The sequence below is a fragment of the Vanacampus margaritifer genome, chromosome 17 (assembly GCF_051991255.1).
Source record: "Vanacampus margaritifer isolate UIUO_Vmar chromosome 17, RoL_Vmar_1.0, whole genome shotgun sequence".
NCBI classification, from domain to species: Eukaryota; Metazoa; Chordata; class Actinopteri; order Syngnathiformes; family Syngnathidae; genus Vanacampus; species Vanacampus margaritifer.
Window position 1 is genome coordinate 15,212,288 of NC_135448.1, and position 19,682 is coordinate 15,231,969.

A 19,682-nucleotide genomic window follows, 5' to 3' on the forward strand; every position below is an offset into this window, starting at 1 on the left:
AAGTGTGTATAAAAGTGATAACGCTTGGCATTTATCAGTAACTGAGAAGTAGCTCTTGGTTTCAAAAAGGTTGATCGACATCAATTTGTGGATGATGATCACTGTTTATTGAAACAGGGATTGTCTTAATTACTTCTGGTTGATTTTCTCATGTCACTTTTAAGCAAGTGCCTTGAGAATTTATTGACCATAATTGAACATTTGGTTGATTTTTAGTCATCATGTTATTAACCCCAAATTGTTCAGCATACGTTAATCTTTGGATGAATTGTCCAACACAACCCCTTCTAATGATAAAACATTACGATCTCACTATGTAATGTTTATTTCTGATGGTTTTGACTGTCTTGTCTGAACTGAGCCCAAAAGACTCCATTTAATCTTCTAACTCTTAGCAAAGCCGGGACTGGCACACACAATGTTGTTAATGGGACTCGCTGAGGGCAGATTCATCACCGCCACCCCTGTGATGGATATTTCGGATCAAGCGGTCGCTTCACGCCGTCTGCCGTTCCACAAACGTCAACCGAAATAGCAGGTGCTCTAGGAGACGCCCTAGTTTTGGCGCGTATACTTCAAATATCACAACTTTGTTACACGGCGAGGCTCAAGGTTTCACCTTCACCCTGAGAATCACTTGTCATTCTCAAGAAGTTTGATTTAGGATTTTTTGGAGGAAATAACTTGATTTTAGTGCTTGATCAAATGGCTGTAAGTGAATATGGATATTAGCTTTACCTTTAAACCCTGAACACATTTATTGGAGGGAATCGTGCTAACAAAAGACCCTGCGAGGAAAATGTTTTGTCTATCGGTATTATTGGTATTGCGATGACCTTTCTTTCTTCGCATTATGATATACAGACGCTCCCCTACTTACGAACATTCGAGTTGCGAACAACGGTACATACGAACATTTCTGCGCGTACATTATGTCGAAAAATGTTCGGAAAGAAATGCTGTAAGTTAGATTTTGTATTGCGCGTAGTGCTTCTTTCCGCCGCTAATACCGACGATTGGCGCTGCGAGAGCTCATTGGAGGCTGAGCAACGTGGCGAGGAGGAGGAGGAAGAAAACGCCGGTCCCCATGAAGCAGGAAATAACTTTTGAAGCGACGAAGAATCTCTCATGATATAAAATCCTCCTCTTCCTCCTCCTCCATCATCTCCTTAAGCATAGAGTACATCTTCCAAAAGTAAGTTAAACTTCATTTTATTTATCTTATTACGTACATGTACATACTGTGTGTTTGTCTTTCGCTCTCTCTCTCTAACATACGTAGTACAGTACAGTACTGTACGTATTCTCTCCATTTTATTAAAAGTTTTTTTCAGTACAAACCAATGCAGTTTATTTGTATACAAGCCTTAAACATACTTATATAAACCTTCAATATACTTATATAGGCTTTAAACATAAATTATAATACAAAATATAGCACTGAAGCAACTTACGAACAAATTCACCTTACGAACGATCGTCCGGAACGTAACTCGTTCGTAAGGTGGGGAGCGTCTGTAGTCACATCTTTTTCCCTATTTTCACTCCATCTCGCATTTTTACAGATTCTCTTTTCACCTCCATCCTGCTAGAGCTTTCCGATTGTTCGGAGGAAAGTCCGACCGCTTCAAAATGACAATCTCGGACGCTAAAACGTCATCTCTGAGAGGTGATCGTGGTTTGTACAAGCTTCTTGAGTTGAAGGCATGGACCTCATAGATTTATTATTTGGAATTACCCCCTGACGCCAGTTGGGCCGGGCTCCAGAGAAGCCGTACATAATCCCCGTCCTTTTTATTCCAGTGCTTTATTGTGCACGCGTTGCATCGATCGTAATAACCTCTCCTTCACTGTTCACTTTTAAATCAACCCAATAACTGCCTGTCAGAATAAATTACAGCGCCGCATTTCAATAAGTACACGTTTCATCCAACAACATCTGTAATCTGCTCCGGTGAGAAAGCAGGAGCCTTAACGGGGGTGCACGGTTTAATTGAGCGTGCAATCGGAGAACGCAGTGAAGGGAGAAGGGGAAAAAAAATAATCCTCTCTCCCACAGGTGTGAACTAATGGGTCAAGTAGGAAGTGAGTGCAGGCTTCATATTTGTTCCTCGATGAGGATACATCATCACTGGGAAAAAGTAGGTTGAAATAGATTGCTTTTCTTTTATTACTATCCATCCCAACAGAAAAAAAACATTTCTTCTTGCCTATTCATTGTGCGAAAACTACGTCTATTTGTGCAATGGCGATGTGTGTGTGTGTGTGTGTCGTGCTTTCGAACAGGGTTTCCAATTGAACGCAAAACCGATCATGTATTTAGACCGACGTCATGTGATCACCTGACTGCCCTATGCCGGACGGCATTTGACCAATTGATATTAGTTTAATTTTTCCCCTCTGTCAGTAAGGTGGGCTTTAGGACCCAGATGCGGGAAGGCAGAGCAAGGAGGCAGAGGTGCAGTCCAAAAGAGGTTTTAATATCTACTAAAAAAAAAGCTAACTTCAAAGTACAAAACAAATGGAACTAACAAAACCTGAAGCAAAACATGAAAAAACAACTAAGGCGAGACTAACAACATGACATGGATCCGGATAAGGCGAAGAGGTCAGCGTGACGTGGCAAAAGACTTACGAACGTGGCAACAGCAAAAATGAACCGACACTGACAGGGGGGAGACAACCGACTAAATACACCAACACTAATGACATGACAAGACACACCTGGCTGAGGGCACTGATTGGATGACACATGAGGGTAATGGGGAAAGGTGGACACAATCAGGGTTGACACAGACACCACACGAGGAAGGGCAAGTGACCAGAAACGAGAGGAGTCAGACTTTTCACAATAAAACAGGAAATGACAAGACAAGGGGAAAACATGACAGGGAGTAAACAAGACTGAAAGTAAACATGACACCCTCACTTTTGTTAACAAGTATGAACACCTCGATTTTTGTGTGTGTGTACATTTAGAGCAGATATAAAATGTGTGATTAATCATGAGTTAACTATTGAAGTCATGCGATTAATTACAATAAAACATTTTAAATCTCCTGACGCGACTTAAAGATTATTAAAAAATTCTGGGCGTCATGCGATTAAAATTTGTAATCGTAATTAATCGCATGATTTTGCTAGTTAACTCACAATTAATCACAAATGTTATGCCTGTTCTAAATGTGCAATAAAAAAAAATCTAGGTTTTAATACTCTTGTTAACAAAAGAAAAAAAAAAGTTAAACTAATAGAAATAGTTCAAATGAATTGTTGACGTCGATAGCCGTCGATGGCAGTGAATTAGTTAACGGTAGAAAATTATTTTCCCATGAGCCCACTCCTATGACGAACGTGGCAAGGCTAATACCTCAAAAAGCCTAAAGGATACCATAAGCTCTAAAGCTATGATTCTCTACTCAAAACAATGTTGAAGTGGCGAATGTTTGCTTATTAGCATTTGATTAGGGACCCAACGGTATCTGTTCCTAAGGCTCAGAAACGAAATGGACAGCGCTGAAAAAGGGACTCGTGTCCATTTGTTAGAAAGGTCAAACGGCGTAACCGAAAACCAAAATGCTTTTTATCCATCTTCCCTTTGACCTTTCTATCTTCCGTCTTACTGCCTATATCTTCACCCTGCTTCTTCTGCGTCTCATCAAATAAACGCAAGAGGCTGCCTGCCAACACCCCCCCCCCCTCCCGAGAGAAATGCCATTTTCTTTGTGAACCTTGCCACTTGCTCTCACACTGTTTCTCTCACACCATTTCACTCGCAAGTGTTTTTTCCGTCTTATTGTCATCTCTGGGGAAGGAGACGGGAGTACGGAGGCAGCCAGTGGGAAGGAAAGCCAAATCATGTACCTCTCCACTTGGTTTCCAAATTCTTCAACACATTGTTGGTTCATCCTCACATTCCTGGTAGTCGACCCGACACCCTCCCCCGCCATGTGTCATACTCAGCCCCTTTTCCACCTTTGCTTCTTTTATTGCACTTCTTGCATCTTTGATTTCCATTTCAATTGCATTCCTCTTGAGGCAGAAGCATAATAATCAAGTTTAGCTGGCTGGTCATGTGACAAGTGTTTTGCATACTTTGTGTATGTGTGTTAACCCTAGGAAGAATCGGACATGGAGACACTAGACACTAAATTGCAACCAGCGTTCTCGGGAAAATTGTCAAAAACACAGATCACACTTTTTTCCTCCTCTTACTGTAGCTAACAGTAAAATATCAAAATTGGGGAAATTTGTTGAGTAATCATTATGTCTGACCTAGCGTTGTAGTTCTCAAGTTGGGTCTTGGTCTCGAGACCGGTCTTTTGTAAGGGTCTCGGTATCATCTCGGAATCGAAGGCATTTGTACAGACGCTCCCCTACTTACGAACATTCGAGTTACGAACAACGGTACATAAGAACATTTCTGCGCGTACAGTATGTCGAAAAATGTTCGGAAAGAAGTAAGTTAAGTTAAACTTCATTTTATTTATCTTATTACGTACATGTACATACTGTGTGTGTGTGTCTCGCTCTCTCTCTCTAACATACATAGTACAGTACAGTACTGTACGTATTCTCTCCATTTTATTAAAAGTTTTTTTCAGTACAAACCAATGCAGGTTACTTGTACAAGCCTTAAACATACTTATATAAACCTTCAATATACTTATATAGGCTTTAAACATAAATTATAATACAAAATATAGCACTGAAGCAACTTACGAACAAATTCACCTTACGAACGATCGTCCGGAACGTGACTCGTTCGTAAGGTGGGGAGCGTCTGTACTCGGTCTTATCTCGATCTTCGACAGGGCGGACTCGGGATTTTTTATTTATTTATCAAGACCGGTCAAGACCAGGCCAGCACTAACGCTGCCTTCCTGGTGTCGCCTGGAGTGCCGTGCCCCCTAGATAAGAGCTTTATTTCATTGTTATGTCAAAAGCAACATAACAGAATTTGTTTTATGTTGCAAGCGCAGAAAAAAAAAAAAAAAAGATACTCGGCATTTTGTCTATTTGATAAATACAGTCTTGATCTTGTCTCAGTTTTGATGTCCAAAAATCTTGGTTGGTTCTGGTCTTGACCATTAAGGACAGCCGCAAACTACAGTCATAGCGCAATATTTACCCCCCCAAACAGATGCAAGAGGCATACAATGTGCTGTACAAGTTAGCTTTTGCCTCATTCATCCTTCATCACTGCACAGATGAGGAGCGAAAAGCAAGGGAGTTTATCAGCCACAATGATTGAGATTGTTGAGCTAAGCGCCGGTGAGAAAATGACTCCAACATAATATGCTTTGTGATTGCGTCGCTAAAAGACGGCCACCTGTTTGCACTATTATAAGTTAGCAAGGATGTTGAGGTCATAGACTGACACACTTCAAGGATGTCAATGAGTCGTCTAACTTTTAATCAACAGGCAATCATCGTGCGCCACGTCGTAATAAAACCAGACCTTGATGGCTGACTTAAGGAAAGCCAAGGAGCTTTAATCACTGAGTCATTCTCGGTGAATGTTTATTGCAATGCCTTCTGTCCGCACTCTCTCACCACTTTATAGTTGCAAAAATGATGACAGTCCTTCCATCAGCTAAGGCTGCGAATGTTTGAGTCTGGAGGCAGGACCCCACTAATGACCGAATTAGGAATCGCAATATTTGGACACATTACCGGACTTTTCTAATGAGTTGTGTCAGTCGATGCTTGAAGGATGACTGCTTACTTTCTTGCTTAGTCGTAACTGACTAGAATTCTCATGCATTCAGTTCAGTCTTTTTTGTCATTGATTGCTTTTGTGTGATTTTATTAGATTGTTTTGTAGAATATTTTAATAGTGTCGTGTTTTTACTATTGTACGATTGGTTTAACCAATCAAACATTAACGGTGACATGTTGCACGCAATAACTAGCGTTGTAATCAAGATCACACCAACTGAGACATTATTGAGACTAGAGAGTATCAAGGTCGAAATCAAGACAAAACCAAGTCTTTTGGAGGTAGAGACTGAGATGGAACCAAGACTTTTGAAGGTCAAAACCAAGACAGGACCAAGACTTTTGGAATCGAGACTGAGACAGAGCCAAGACTTTTGGATGTCAAGACAGTGACAAATGCAAGACTTTTGGAGGTCAAAACCAAGACATGACCAAGACTTTTGGAGGTCAAGACAGTGACAAATGCAAGACTTTTGGAGGTGGAGACTGAGATGGAACCAAGACTTGTGGATGTCAAAACAAAGACAGGACCAAGAGTTTTGGAGGTCGAGACAGTGACAAATGCAAGACTTTTGGAGGTCGAGACTGAGACGGAACCAAGACTTTTGGAGGTTAAAACTGAGACGTCACCAAGACTTTTGGAGGTCAAAACTGAGAAAGGACCAAGACTTTTGGAGGTCGAGACAGTGACAAGACCAAGACTTTTGGTGGTCGAGACTGATACGGAACCAAGAGTTTTGCATGTAGAGACAGAGACGAAACCAAGTCTTTTGGAGGTCAAAACCAAGACAGGACCAAAACTTTTCAAGGTCAAGACAGTGACAGGACTTGTTCAAAGATCCATGGTCCACCCCGTCCAAGACTGAGATAAGGCCGAGTAAAAAATGCCTTTGATTCCGAGATGAGACCAAGACCCTTAAAAAGCGATCTTAAGACCAATGCCAATCTTGAGAACTCCATTGCTAGTAACGACATGATCTTCAGACCACATACTGGTGGAGACTGCCGAGATAAGCAGTGCACTCCAGACTATTATGTTACAACCACATTGGATTGTATACAGAGACGTCAAATCATGGACACACTAGTCCATTTTGACCTCCCAATTAATATTTTACACATGACAAAGACGTCAGCTTCCAAAAAAAACTATCATTATTCACGGAGAGATAATCAGTCAGCTACTTGCCTTTGTATCTGTTGCGTTCATGTACAGTAAATGGGTTTGCATTCAATATTTTAACATATTTGATTTAGAGCAATGAATAGATAAGACTACCATAATTTGCTATCTCCATTCATTAGACCCGTGGCATAGATAAATCTCATATATTTAAAACCACGCCTCCACCCCACCCCCGCCCCACTGTATAATTTCTTTATTTATTTTATTTATTTTACTTTTAATGAACATTTACAAGAGAGTCTAAATAAGTTTGAAGCATCTCTAACACTTTCCACCCTATTAACCTATCTACTTTCCACTCTCTTAAACAAACACATTATCTTTGCTAAAAAAAAGTAATGGAGATGGGGTGAAAGATTTACCCAGAGTTATACGGAGACACTGGAGACGTGCATTTGTTGAGCAGGTGGAGCGATGCAACGCTAATTTATTATCATTAGCTGGAGTTAATCGCCTGTGCAAACACTTTACTCTCCAAATAGATTATTATTTTTTTTTTTTTGTAAAGAGTGAAGGAAAGAGGAATACCGTCAACACTCGGAGGTATTTCAGGTGTCTTTTTAAATGGAGATTTGAGACGGCGCTTAATGCAACGTATGTAGCAAACCTTTATGGATTTGGGCTGCGCTCGTCTACTTTACATACTTGATGGGATGAAATACGATCAAGTCACAAACGTCAGAATATGAGATGCGGCTGCACAATCCAATGAGAGAACCCATTCAACAATTTGGTTTGCTGGCTAAATATGACATTTGGTTTGATTGACGACGTTGGTGTATTAGCAGCTAGCTAAAGGTAACCTAATAACATGAATATCAGTATTTACGTGCGCATGTCATGTATGTTTGTGGAAGCTGCGGAGGCTGGCCTTTGCCCGCGGCTTCAATGGATTGATGGATTTCGACATGGAGGGTTAAAATGCGTTTCCACCCGCCATCCTTGAGCGATTTCCACAGCACGCAGAACAGAGAGTACCTGATCCACAATGGTTAAAAAAAAAACAAAAAAAAAAAACATTACATTCCTTTGTCTTCCTCCACACATGCCATCTCAAAGTGTTTTCATGTAAGAACAGCGTCTGTAAATCCGACACAATCTGTATGTTGAAGATCACATAAGTGCTCAGCTCCCTGCTGCTGCTGCGGGCCATTTCCGACAGGAAGTGTTGGGTTTAAGAGCAAATGTAGAGCTTGCTGTGCGTGCTCATCCAACATTCAGAGAGCAGGAAGCCCGGAAGGCAGCGAATGTGTTCTTCGTTTAGAGGAACACATCTTATTTCAAAGTGAGAACACTTTTAAATACAATACTTGTATGTATAAAAGAAGCGGCATGGTTTTCATTAGTTCATTTTTAGTAAGGTTTTAGCCATTATTATTATTATTAATAGTAGTAGTAGTATATCACCCCCCGACCCCCTCTTTTCTTTCTTTAACCGAGGGGTAGCAATATACGTACATATATATAAATAAATATATATATGTATGTAGGTTTATATGTGTATGTATATATATATATATATACATTATATTATGTCTTTGGGACACTTAAAACATTTAAAATTGAACATATTTATACGTTTTTGGGAGCAAATACAATGTCACCTAAATGCAGGTCCGATTGTAAAATAGGCCTATGTGTGGCTATCAGATTGGGATATTTTTCAGGGCCATTTAAATAGTAGATAACATAATACGATTGCTTAACTTTCTAAAGGGGGTTAGCCCTTGATGTGCATTTTTTTTTTTTTTTATTGCAGTGTAGTCGTTATTAAAGTAATTTCACATTTTACCTTTCGTGCAGGTAAAAGAAAAGACAAAAGCGCACGTGGCCCAGCTACCCTCACCCCCACAATGGCCTGGTGGTGAAGCAATCAGACTGGAGTCCTTAAGGAAGTAAGTAAATTCAGACGCAACATATATGTAGATGTACAAATTATAAATTATATAAACACATATAAATTTTAACCTTAAATAATGGCATGTTTTCAATAATAATTGCTAATTAATCACACATTTTATATTAGTTCTAAATGTACAATAAAATCATTTTTTTTAAAAAATTTTCATACTAGTTAATTAACATAAAAGTGGGAAAATATGTAAACCTAAGAAAAACATGGCTGTGTCTTGCAGTTCATTAATACAGTAATTTCAAGAAATTGAAGTTGAAAAGATGTGCTGTATTGGAAGAAGGATTATTGATTTGTGCTGAGGTCATTTTTCTGCCACTAGATGGAAGTAGTGTGTCTTGTTGAACATTGGTTACGGCAACAGCCATTTTTCTTTTCGTATTGAGAACAGGTTAAGTGACGATGAAAATAATTAAGTAACAGAATGCACTACGCTATTAACGTGCTAATTTTCACACCCTGAGTATTAGTGACGGCCAAATAAGGCTTTTATTGCGCACGGAACCAGTGGGACGAATAGTTTTGAAAATGGGTTCAATTGTGGGATTTTCAGTTATAGTGCCTGGTGATAAGTAAGAGTGCATTGGATTTAAAACAGAATATAAAATGCCTTTTTACTTTACTTTAAAAAATAAAAAAAACAACGCTGGCCTTTTATGCTGCTCACTTCCTCTGTTTGAAAAATCTGAAAAGGCTTTCTTTTTCCAACAATGGAAGATATTTTTGAGGCGCACTCTACTTCTCATCTAAACCAGCCATAAAAGCCTCCGTTTTCATTTGGCAGGTTACTATGTCCGTACTCCCAAATACGTAAGGGCGCGCTGGCCACCAAGGGGCTCTTCGTCTTTCCGCGCCGCCGCACAACCCTTTCACGCTGAGCAAGTGCAGTGTGAAAAGAGCCTAAGTGTGGCTTAAGGGGTTGTAGTCTTCACGTGAGCATCTGGACCCACAATGTATGAATTACTGCGCATTTGTGTCTGAGTGAGCACATCTGAAGATGTACCCACAAACCAGCCGGTTAAATCGCAGTCATTGAAACATTAACGTAATTGGCAGATGATCTGTAAGGGCTTTTGTTTTGAAAGCAGAGGGTCTCAGCGAATAAATACAAACCGCAACTGGTAGTCTGCTTCCCGACTACCGTCGAGGTGACCCTTGAGCAACGCGCTGAACCGCAACCAAACACGCTGCCGTGGCTGGTGGCCAGCACATCCACCCCCCCCCCTCCCCTCCCGTGTAGCTCAGAGAGAGAAGACATCAAGGCAAAGGGCTCCAGGAAAGATTAATAATCCCGCTGAAAATATATAACCGCCTTCTTGTTGCGAGTGGACACCCCGAGGTGCAGTGACAGCCGAGCAGCTCGGACAACGCCTCTTAACTGTCCGCGCCGTGAGAAGATGTGAGGTTGAAGACACCCCGAGGTGATACATGGAGTGCCTTGGCTCGTCTCTGTGTCACAGCCATTACGTTAGTCACTGCTTCATGTTCAAAAGGCCCCAGCCTCAGTCTGCTGGGAGGGGAAGGGCGCTAACGCCAGACTGCGCAGAAAGGCAGTCCACGCCAAAATTGAGCAGTAATAAATAGAATAATAATAATTCATATATTTGTGAAGACTGGGGTCAAGTAGTATTTTACAGTGTTAAAAAAGTGCAGAATTTCACAAGTTACTTCATGTTAAAGATTAAATAGCTCTTAAAAAGAAAAGACAAATGCACTGAGTTCTCACCAATGTTTTACAAAACCTAGTTTGAAACCGTAACCCTAATGTAAAACCCTATTTTGAAACCCCAACCCTAATGTAAAAGCCTAGTTTGAAACCCTTACCCTAATTTGAAACCATAACCCTAATGTAAAACCCTAGTTTGAAACCCCAACCCTAATGTGAAACCCTAATCCCAATTGGAAACCCTAGTTTGAAACCCTAACCGTAATGTGAAACCCTATTTTGAAACCCTAACCCTAATATGAAACCCTAACCCTAATGTAAAACCCTAGTTTGAAACCCCAACCCTAATGTAAAACCCTATTTTGAAACCCTAACCCTAATATGAAACCCTAATGTAAAGCCCTAATTTGAAACGTAACCCTAATGTAAAACTCTAGTTTGAAACCCTAACCCTAATGTAAAACCCTAGTTAGAAACCCTAATCCCAATTTGAAACCCTAATTTGAAACCCTAACAGTAATGTAAAACCCTATTTTGAAACCCTAACCCTAATATGAAACCCTAATCCCAATTGGAAAGCCTAGTTTGAAACCCTAACAGTAATGTAAAACCCTATTTTGAAACCCTAAACCTAATATGAAACCCTAATGTAAAGCCCTAATTTGAAACCCTAACCCTAATGTAAAACCCTAGTTTGAAACCCCACCCCTAATGTAAAACCCTATTCCTAAGGTAAAACCCTAATTGGAAACCCTAGTGAGTATTCCAGAAAATGTTGGCTGCTATGATGACATTTTGTGTGTTGCAGGGGTGCCGCAAGGTGGAAGAACCTGATGACAGCTGGCCATTGTGGTGAAAAAGTTACAAGCTGTGGCTCCATTTGTGTCCTGGGCTGGACTTGATTTTGATCCATAGTTTTGAGATGTTGTTGTTGTAAATATTCATACCCAGTAATATTTTCAGACTGAGAGAAAGATGTCGAGACATGCAGCAGAATAGTAACAAGTCTACCAAAGTCATGTTTTAACAATGAAATAGCTCTAATGTGTAGCCTAAACTGTGTTGTCTTTAGGTAGTTGTACTAAATAATTTGTTTTATCAGCAAACAACTTAAGATATGTTGAAAACAAATCTTCCTAACACTATAAACAAACGAATACAGCAATGGCGTTAACCATTGGCCTTGACATTAGGAATTACTTGCACAATTCAAGAGCCTGATAAAAAAAAAAAAAATCAATGCTGCCATTATATACAATAATGCTTGAGCAAAAATATATTGTGATACATCCAGTAAAAACACATGAAATTAATATCTCAGTAGTAGTTGTAGCATTTGAATTTGATCGCAAAGGCGTGCCTTATGTTAGAGCGGATGAAGTATATAAAGTGTTGTTTTTAATTGTTATTAACTACTTTGTTCAATATTGACTGTTTTTATAGCATATCCCTGTCTGTGAAATGGGAGTTGGTGAAAAAATCCCGGGCGAGTTATATCATGTGTAAACATTGGAAATGCATAGAGTGTTGCATTTCTGGCTCTTTTCAAGCAAGTTCATGAAAACAACAACAAAATCATGATGTAATGTATATAACCGGTAAAGTATGTGTCACTGCTTTAAGGATGTCCGCCCAGCAGACTCGCCGGCCCCCATCTGACACAATTGATGATTTGGGGGGGGGGTTTAATTGGCCGCCACAGCGAGGAAGTTGATGACGCTTCCGTGCTCGTGAACTGATGCGGAGGCGTGTCAGGCGGAACTTGCGGATGGCAGGAAACCTTAACCTTCCCGATGACGTCAGATGATTAATGTTTGTCATGTGATGTTACGAATGGGTTTGGCGGTCAGGCTGAAATGGCAGTATTAACAATATTTTTTTTTTTATGACGTATGTAAAGTGGATACTAACCACACATGGCTGAAGGCATTTTTGAAGTATTATGCAATAAAGGTTTTATTTTTTTTTTTCCAGTGGTTGCTTCAATGAAAGGCATTTATTTGATATCGTTATTAATGTCCAATTAGGTCCATGCGGATACGGCGTCACACTGGGGATTTCCGGTAGAAATGCAGTTGAACTACATTTTGTTTGGTCTCTTGGTTAAATAAAGCTTTTGGGGAAAAAACACACCACGTGATGACGTCGTTACCGCAAACCTATTTAAGCTGTGACTAATTGAACGAGCGACCTTTCTTTCTTCGCCAGCATCACGTCGACGTCTTCCGCCTGCTGTTCGCAACTCATCTCGACAAGATGACCAAAAGGTTTGACAAGAGATGTGTTTGAAGATTCTTGTTACAGTCGTAGTTGTAACTTTTAACATGGTCACCTTTTCAGCATGCAAACACCTTGCTAGCATGCTAGCTAAAAGGTTTGCTCGATCGTGGTCAAGCAACGTCAAGCGTGTGCTAAAATGACACCAACGCATTTATTTGACATGTTTGGAAATAAACGCTCGCGGTAAGTGAAGTACTTATTTGTTAAAATTTTGTTACTAAACGCCAAACGGTACTTTGAAACGGAAGATCTTGAGTAACACGAAGTGCTTTTTTTCCCCTTTCCAGCATCTGGAGAAAAGCACCGTTTGGCAGAAGGTAAGTTGCCAGCGTTTGTAAATTTACAACTTCAGTGACAATGAACTCCTAACTTTCTTTCAACTTGTCCACAGGTTTGCATTTTGAAGTGAATGGATTCCCCTTGAAATCAAGTTGCTTACTTCCACTATCTTTTAGCCCAAGGTTTGAAATACTTTTTATTTCTCTACACTTTGTAATATTTTAATGGTGAAAGATTTGCATTTAATTAAAGAAAAAAAATAGAAGGAGGAAAAGTTGGAACATAACAATGAAATGAAATTATATAATATTTAGGGCAAAATTTTTACTAGAGTAAAGTAAATAATTTGACAAGAGCAATGTTTATTTCCTACAGACAATTTGTAATTATTGTATTATTTAAAAACAAAAGAAATGTAAGGATTAGGAGTAGTTTTTATTTGAGAGAAAACGTCACCCCAAAAATAAATTAGTTTCATTCTTGAAAAAGTAATGGGAAAAAAAAACCATGCACAGTTATCTGCATTTTTTTTCAAGAAAAAGAAGTGTATTTATCCCAAAACATTGCAATTGAAATGGAGTTGTCATTTTATGTATATTTTTCCGGAAGAACTGACAAATCTGAGTTTATCCAATGAAATGAAGTGTTTATCCGAGAAAAAGAATGTCTGAAAATGTAGTAATTTATTTAAGAAGAAAAAAAAGTAATCCTGCCGGTGATGCCCATTGGAATGCATGGTTTTTGTTTTTACCCAAAAATTAATTTTAAAAAATGCCAATGAATGCTCAATATGTTTTGCACCAAAAATGGGAGCATTTAGAGAATACAAATATGAGAATAAAGCGCCTCCCCTCCCCCCCCCAAAATGTAGGACAACTAAAATATGTGAATAAGAGTGTCCTTCGCTGCCCAAGTGTGAGTATGCGGGGGGTCGACTAACTGCTTGTATATTTCATGAGTGTGGCATGTTTTGTTTTTTTTGGCCAGCAGGTGGAGGGCGTGCAAGTGCAATGACTGGAAGAGTCAGAACCCGTGAGCCACGCCTGCGAGCAGCAGTCCGCCGCTGGCAACCTGTGCCAGCCCTGCTGCAGCTGGTTCCACGCTTTGGGTGCGAGAGCCTCACCTTGCGCATCAATGTCACGTGACCACGTTTGATTGATGCTTTGCTTGGTAGGGGATCACGTGAGCCATCTGGAGTGCCCCCCCCTGAGGACGAGATGGGCATGGTGCTGGACGCGGCGTACCTGTACACGTGCGCGCACAAGGAGGTGGATGCTGACACCAAGCAGGTCTACTTCTCGCTCTCAAAGTAAGAGTCTATCGTGGAAAAATGCTTGATGTTCATCAGTGTTATTAGGAAAAAAGTATATAGTGAATAAAGTCACGTAACTGCTTAAAAGTAGATGCAGTTGGCAATGGTCTTTTATTTTGCTATCCTGCAGCCACTCCCATCATTCTAAATCCTTTTCAAAGGTGTGTCAACCTAAACCACCAGCAGGCCTGTGTCTGAAATTTGTCAGTCTATACCATATAAATGTGTGTGTGTGTATATATATATATATATATATATATATGTGTATATATATATATATATGTGTATATGTGTATATATATGTGTATATATATGTGTATATATATGTGTATATATATGTGTATATTTATGTGTATATATATGTGTATATTTATGTGTATATGTGTATATGTGTATATGTGTATATGTGTATATATGTATATGTGTATGTATATATATATATGTGTATATATATGTATATGTGTATGTATATATGTGTGTATATATATGTATTATTTATTTGCTTAGAAATCCGTAATGTTATTAAAAAAGTGTGATTTATACAAGAATACAGCCAGTGAAGAAAGTCAGAGTTTTTGCTGTTGGTAAATTTTGTAATATTCCTCCAAGAAAAGCAGTAGGCAAATGTTCCCAAGCAAAAAAACACTTCATCCATAGAAAAATTTTTGACTGGAGAAAAAGCCATGTCCCCCCCCCCAGGAGTATTTTGTTATATTTGAGGGGGAAAATGCAGATTGTCCAAGAAGTATTAAAATTTACATGAGAAAGTCATAAAGTGACAAAGCTGTAGTAATTTTGCCTGCTTAGAATTATTAGGCATTTAATGAAAAAAAAAAGTAGCAAATATTTTCAAGGGCTAAATTATGTTTTTGTGCGTGTTTGTCTGTCAGCTCCTGCGGAAAAGCATCCTCCAGATGGGCAAGAGCACGCTGGAAGCACAGGAGAGTCCGCCCTTCGAGAGGCCCAGCATCGAGCAGGTAGTCACGTGACACCAGCCCAGCCTACTTAATTTTTGGTGCACACGCTGTGGTCTGCTGGCCTGCTTCCACGTCTGTTTGGCCAACGTGGGTTGGCACGCTGCTTTGTCAGGTTTTTGTACATGCTGGAGGAGGAAGTGTACAGCCAGAGCCCCCCCCCCCGTCATTTTCAAACATATTGGTATAATGTAAGCTAGTCAGTACCTCATGATGGCACCATTGGAAAGAATGTTGTTAGCATTTAGCCTACAAGTTGGAATGTATTAGCAAATATGCGACTACTTGTTGTACCTCATTTCTTTAGCTGTCAGAGCGCCCCTGGTGGCCAGACCTCTGCGCTGCAGCATCAGCCCAGCGTCATGCGCAGACCTCTTGAGTGGCGCCATCAGTCCTGCCAGCAAACAGTCCTCGAGCCAAGGTCCGGTATGTCATCAAATTGAGCACCCTTGAAGTCATTTGGCTGATGTGTTGCCATGCATTGTTCCTCTTCTCTTTTTTTTTTTTTCTGGCTGCAGCTGAGAAGTGCAAGCCCTTGGAGCCCCTCCCCCAAGAGGAGATGTGGTGGGCGACATCCCCATGGAGCTGACACACAAGGTGATGGCCACCATCGCGGACCCCGCTGCCACCAGGTGAGCAGGAGCAAGAATTATTCTGCAACAATGTTATTGTGATTTGGATGAGAAATAACTTGCGCATAATACCTGACATTTCCTGGGGCAAAGTGTTCTTTAAATGTCAACATAATTTATCCTAAAATGGCGTTGATAAGCATTTCAGTGGAAATTGCACCCAGTCTAATATCGAATGCATTTTGTTGTTTGGATCAGACCGGCCCCCTGTTGGTGTGTGATTGGCAACTTGTTGAACCAGAAGCCCAACAAGAGGATTCTCATGCGGCTAGTGGGCTTCCAGAATGTCTTCTGGCACCAGCTGCAATATATGCCTAAGAAATACATCATGTGGCGTGTCTTTTTTCCTGTTTCATTTTTGTATGAAGACCATGTGTACTATATTGTAGGATTGCTACAATTTAACTGCCCCGAAGTGACCACCCACCCTGGTGTCTCCCATGCGCACTGTACGAGTGTCACGATCGATAACGCCCGCCCACCCACCCTGGTGTCTCCCATGCGTACTGTACGAGTGTCACGATCTATAACGCCCATCCACCCTCCCTGGTGTCTCCCATGCGTACTGTACGAGTGTCACGATCGATAACGCCCGCCCACCCTGGTGTCTCCCATGCGTACTGTATGAGTGTCACGATCTATAACGCCCATCCACCCTCCCTGGTGTCTCCCATGCGCACTATAGGAGTGTCACGATCGATAACGCCCGCCCACCCACCCTGGTGTCTCCCATGCGTACTGTACGAGTGTCACGATCGATAATGAATACCCACCCACCCTCCCTCCCTGGTGTCTCCCATGCGTACTATAGGAGTGTCACGATCGATAATGAATACCCACCCACCCTCCCTCCCTGGTGTCTCCCATGCGCACTATAGGAGTGTCACGATCGATAATGAATACCCACCCACCCTCCCTCCCTGGTGTCTCCCATGCGCACTATAGGAGTGTCACGATCGATAATGAATACCCACCCACCCAGGTGTCTCCCATGCGTACTGTACGAGTGTCACGATCGATAACGCCCACCCACCCTCCCTGGTGTCTCCCATGCGCACTATAGGAGTGTCACGATCGATAACGCCCGCCCACCCTCCCTGGTGTCTCCCATGCGCACTATAGGAGTGTCACGATCGATAACGCCCGCCCACCCTCCCTGGTGTCTCCCATGCGCACTATAGGAGTGTCACGATCGATAACGCCCGCCCACCCTCCCTGGTGTCTCCCATGCGCACTATAGGAGTGTCACGATCGATAACGCCCGCCCACCCTCCCTCCCTGGTGTCTCCCATGCGCACTATAGGAGTGTCACGATCGATAACGCCCGCCCACCCTCCCTCCCTGGTGTCTCCCATGCGCACTATAGGAGTGTCACGATCGATAACGCCCGCCCACCCTCCCTCCCTGGTGTCTCCCATGCGCACTATAGGAGTGTCACGATCGATAACGCCCGCCCACCCTCCCTCCCTGGTGTCTCCCATGCGCACTATAGGAGTGTCACGATCGATAACGCCCGCCCACCCTCCCTCCCTGGTGTCTCCCATGCGCACTATAGGAGTGTCACGATCGATAACGCCCGCCCACCCTCCCTCCCTGGTGTCTCCCATGCGCACTATAGGAGTGTCACGATCGATAACGCCCGCCCACCCTCCCTCCCTGGTGTCTCCCATGCGCACTATAGGAGTGTCACGATCGATAACGCCCGCCCACCCTCCCTCCCTGGTGTCTCCCATGCGCACTATAGGAGTGTCACGATCGATAACGCCCGCCCACCCTCCCTCCCTGGTGTCTCCCATGCGCACTATAGGAGTGTCACGATCGATAACGCCCGCCCACCCTCCCTCCCTGGTGTCTCCCATGCGCACTATAGGAGTGTCACGATCGATAACGCCCGCCCACCCTCCCTCCCTGGTGTCTCCCATGCGCACTATAGGAGTGTCACGATCGATAACGCCCGCCCACCCTCCCTCCCTGGTGTCTCCCATGCGCACTATAGGAGTGTCACGATCGATAACGCCCGCCCACCCTCCCTCCCTGGTGTCTCCCATGCGCACTATAGGAGTGTCACGATCGATAACGCCCGCCCACCCTCCCTCCCTGGTGTCTCCCATGCGCACTATAGGAGTGTCACGATCGATAACGCCCGCCCACCCTCCCTCCCTGGTGTCTCCCATGCGCACTATAGGAGTGTCACGATCGATAACGCCCGCCCACCCTCCCTGGTGTCTCCCATGCGCACTATAGGAGTGTCACGATCGATAACGCCCGCCCACCCTCCCTGGTGTCTCCCATGCGCACTATAGGAGTGTCACGATCGATAACGCCCGCCCACCCTCCCTGGTGTCTCCCATGCGCACTATAGGAGTGTCACGATCGATAACGCCCGCCCACCCTCCCTGGTGTCTCCCATGCGCACTATAGGAGTGTCACAGGGTATATTCAAAATGGAAAAACCATAAGTACTATCCATTGGACTAGTTTTTATGAGTAGTATGCCCATTCTGTATAAGGCAGGATTTAGTACCTGATGAATTTCCAATTTTACCCTTTGGATAGTGTTTTGAATAGCATTGACTGAGGTTTTTAATCCAAATGACCATTGGTGTGAATAATTTCCATCTCACAAGTTGACAGTATAAATGCTTTTCAGCACATGTTTATTCAAGAGCTTTGTTACATGTTGAAGGATTTCACAGCTTAAATAGTTTTGAACAAAGTGCTACTTGCCAGCTAAGTGAAAGAAGAAAGATGTCTGTTACATGGATGTTTATTTAGTAAAGTTCTTCACTAGATGCTAACATCATGTTCTATTTTGTTAACATCTAGTGAAGAACTTTACTAAATAAACATCCATGTAACAGACATCTTTCTTCTTTCACTTAGCTGGCAAGTAGCACTTTGTTCCAAGCTAACAACACATGTCTCAACACTGCTTTCTCCACTCCTTTGCGTGGCTCTTCCATCATTCTTGTGCCCCAAATGCAGATGCTGGAATCACCAGGCCACTTTTCTATGGGAGGGGGGGAAAAAAAAAATAGTAAATGACACTTTCACATGCAGCTACTCTGCATTTAAACATTCAATCCTGCTATCATTTTTGTAAGGTGATGACAAATTTACCTGCACTTTGGCAGGTGAGAGAAGAACCCAGCTTTTGCCTTTCATTTCCGGTTGGCCACTGCTGATGGGAGTCAACCGGCACCTATCAGCTCAGACAGAAGAAAACACAAAGCATCAACACAATTAATCTGGGTGCCAAATACCAGCCCATCACTTTGGATACGCTGTTGACTTTAGCATTAGCAAAAGGCTTCCTAAACAAAGCACATTTACAGTTTCTATTAAGTGGATGTAAATCTGGTCTTTTTTTTTTTTCTACAGTTAACTGTACTATTACATTTTGTCTATGTTGTGAACTATTGTCTTCATTTACTATGAATACCTTTAAACACAATTTGACGGCTGGTGATTGGCATCGCACTTGCTCAGGAAAACACCGATCGTGGGGCCGTTCACTACAGTCACATGACCAAACCCAGACTTCCGGGGAGCTGTGTGTTTTTCTGGCCACGCGCACAAGGTCATCTGCAGTAGACAGCAAGTTGTGTTTTGAAACATTGTACAAGTACAGCATTTTGAAAGCGCTACATAAAGATGACTAGAAATAAAATATTTTATTCTTTCTGGACTAAATACCTTACTGCTGAAAATGGCTACATG

The 19,682-nt window shown here is 42.0% G+C and overlaps 1 protein-coding gene and 1 long non-coding RNA gene across 10 annotated transcripts in view; one reads left to right on the top strand and one right to left on the bottom strand.

Moving 5' to 3' along the window:
• Nucleotides 1–16,305, top strand: part of LOC144037805 (uncharacterized) — a 96,923-nt gene extending 80,618 nt beyond the window's left edge. For 3 of the 5 annotated variants that reach the window (XM_077549599.1, XM_077549600.1, XM_077549597.1), the window contains exons 4-14: nucleotides 8,711–8,802; nucleotides 11,294–12,752; nucleotides 12,826–12,948; nucleotides 13,053–13,082; nucleotides 13,157–13,226; nucleotides 14,032–14,152; nucleotides 14,219–14,353; nucleotides 15,247–15,333; nucleotides 15,638–15,756; nucleotides 15,849–15,962; nucleotides 16,161–16,305. In XM_077549599.1, coding sequence (XP_077405725.1) covers nucleotides 14,055–14,152; nucleotides 14,219–14,353; nucleotides 15,247–15,333; nucleotides 15,638–15,756; nucleotides 15,849–15,919 — 510 coding nt within the window. In that variant the 5' untranslated portion in view covers nucleotides 8,711–8,802; nucleotides 11,294–12,752; nucleotides 12,826–12,948; ... (1 more) ...; nucleotides 13,157–13,226; nucleotides 14,032–14,054 and the 3' untranslated portion in view covers nucleotides 15,920–15,962; nucleotides 16,161–16,305. The remainder of the gene's footprint in view (nucleotides 1–8,710; nucleotides 8,803–11,293; nucleotides 12,753–12,825; nucleotides 12,949–13,052; nucleotides 13,083–13,156; nucleotides 13,227–14,031; nucleotides 14,153–14,218; nucleotides 14,354–15,246; nucleotides 15,334–15,637; nucleotides 15,757–15,848; nucleotides 15,963–16,160) is intronic. The other 2 variants (XR_013289044.1, XM_077549598.1) reach the window with 2 other exon arrangements.
• A 2,504-nt stretch (nucleotides 16,306–18,809) lies between these two features.
• LOC144037536 (uncharacterized) overlaps nucleotides 18,810–19,682 on the bottom strand; it is a 110,503-nt gene continuing 109,630 nt past the window's right edge. For all 5 annotated transcript variants that reach the window (XR_013288961.1, XR_013288963.1, XR_013288962.1 and 2 more), the window contains 3 exons: nucleotides 19,405–19,547; nucleotides 19,083–19,164; nucleotides 18,810–18,972 (listed from right to left, as the gene is read on the bottom strand). This is a non-coding gene — a long non-coding RNA (uncharacterized LOC144037536). The remainder of the gene's footprint in view (nucleotides 18,973–19,082; nucleotides 19,165–19,404; nucleotides 19,548–19,682) is intronic.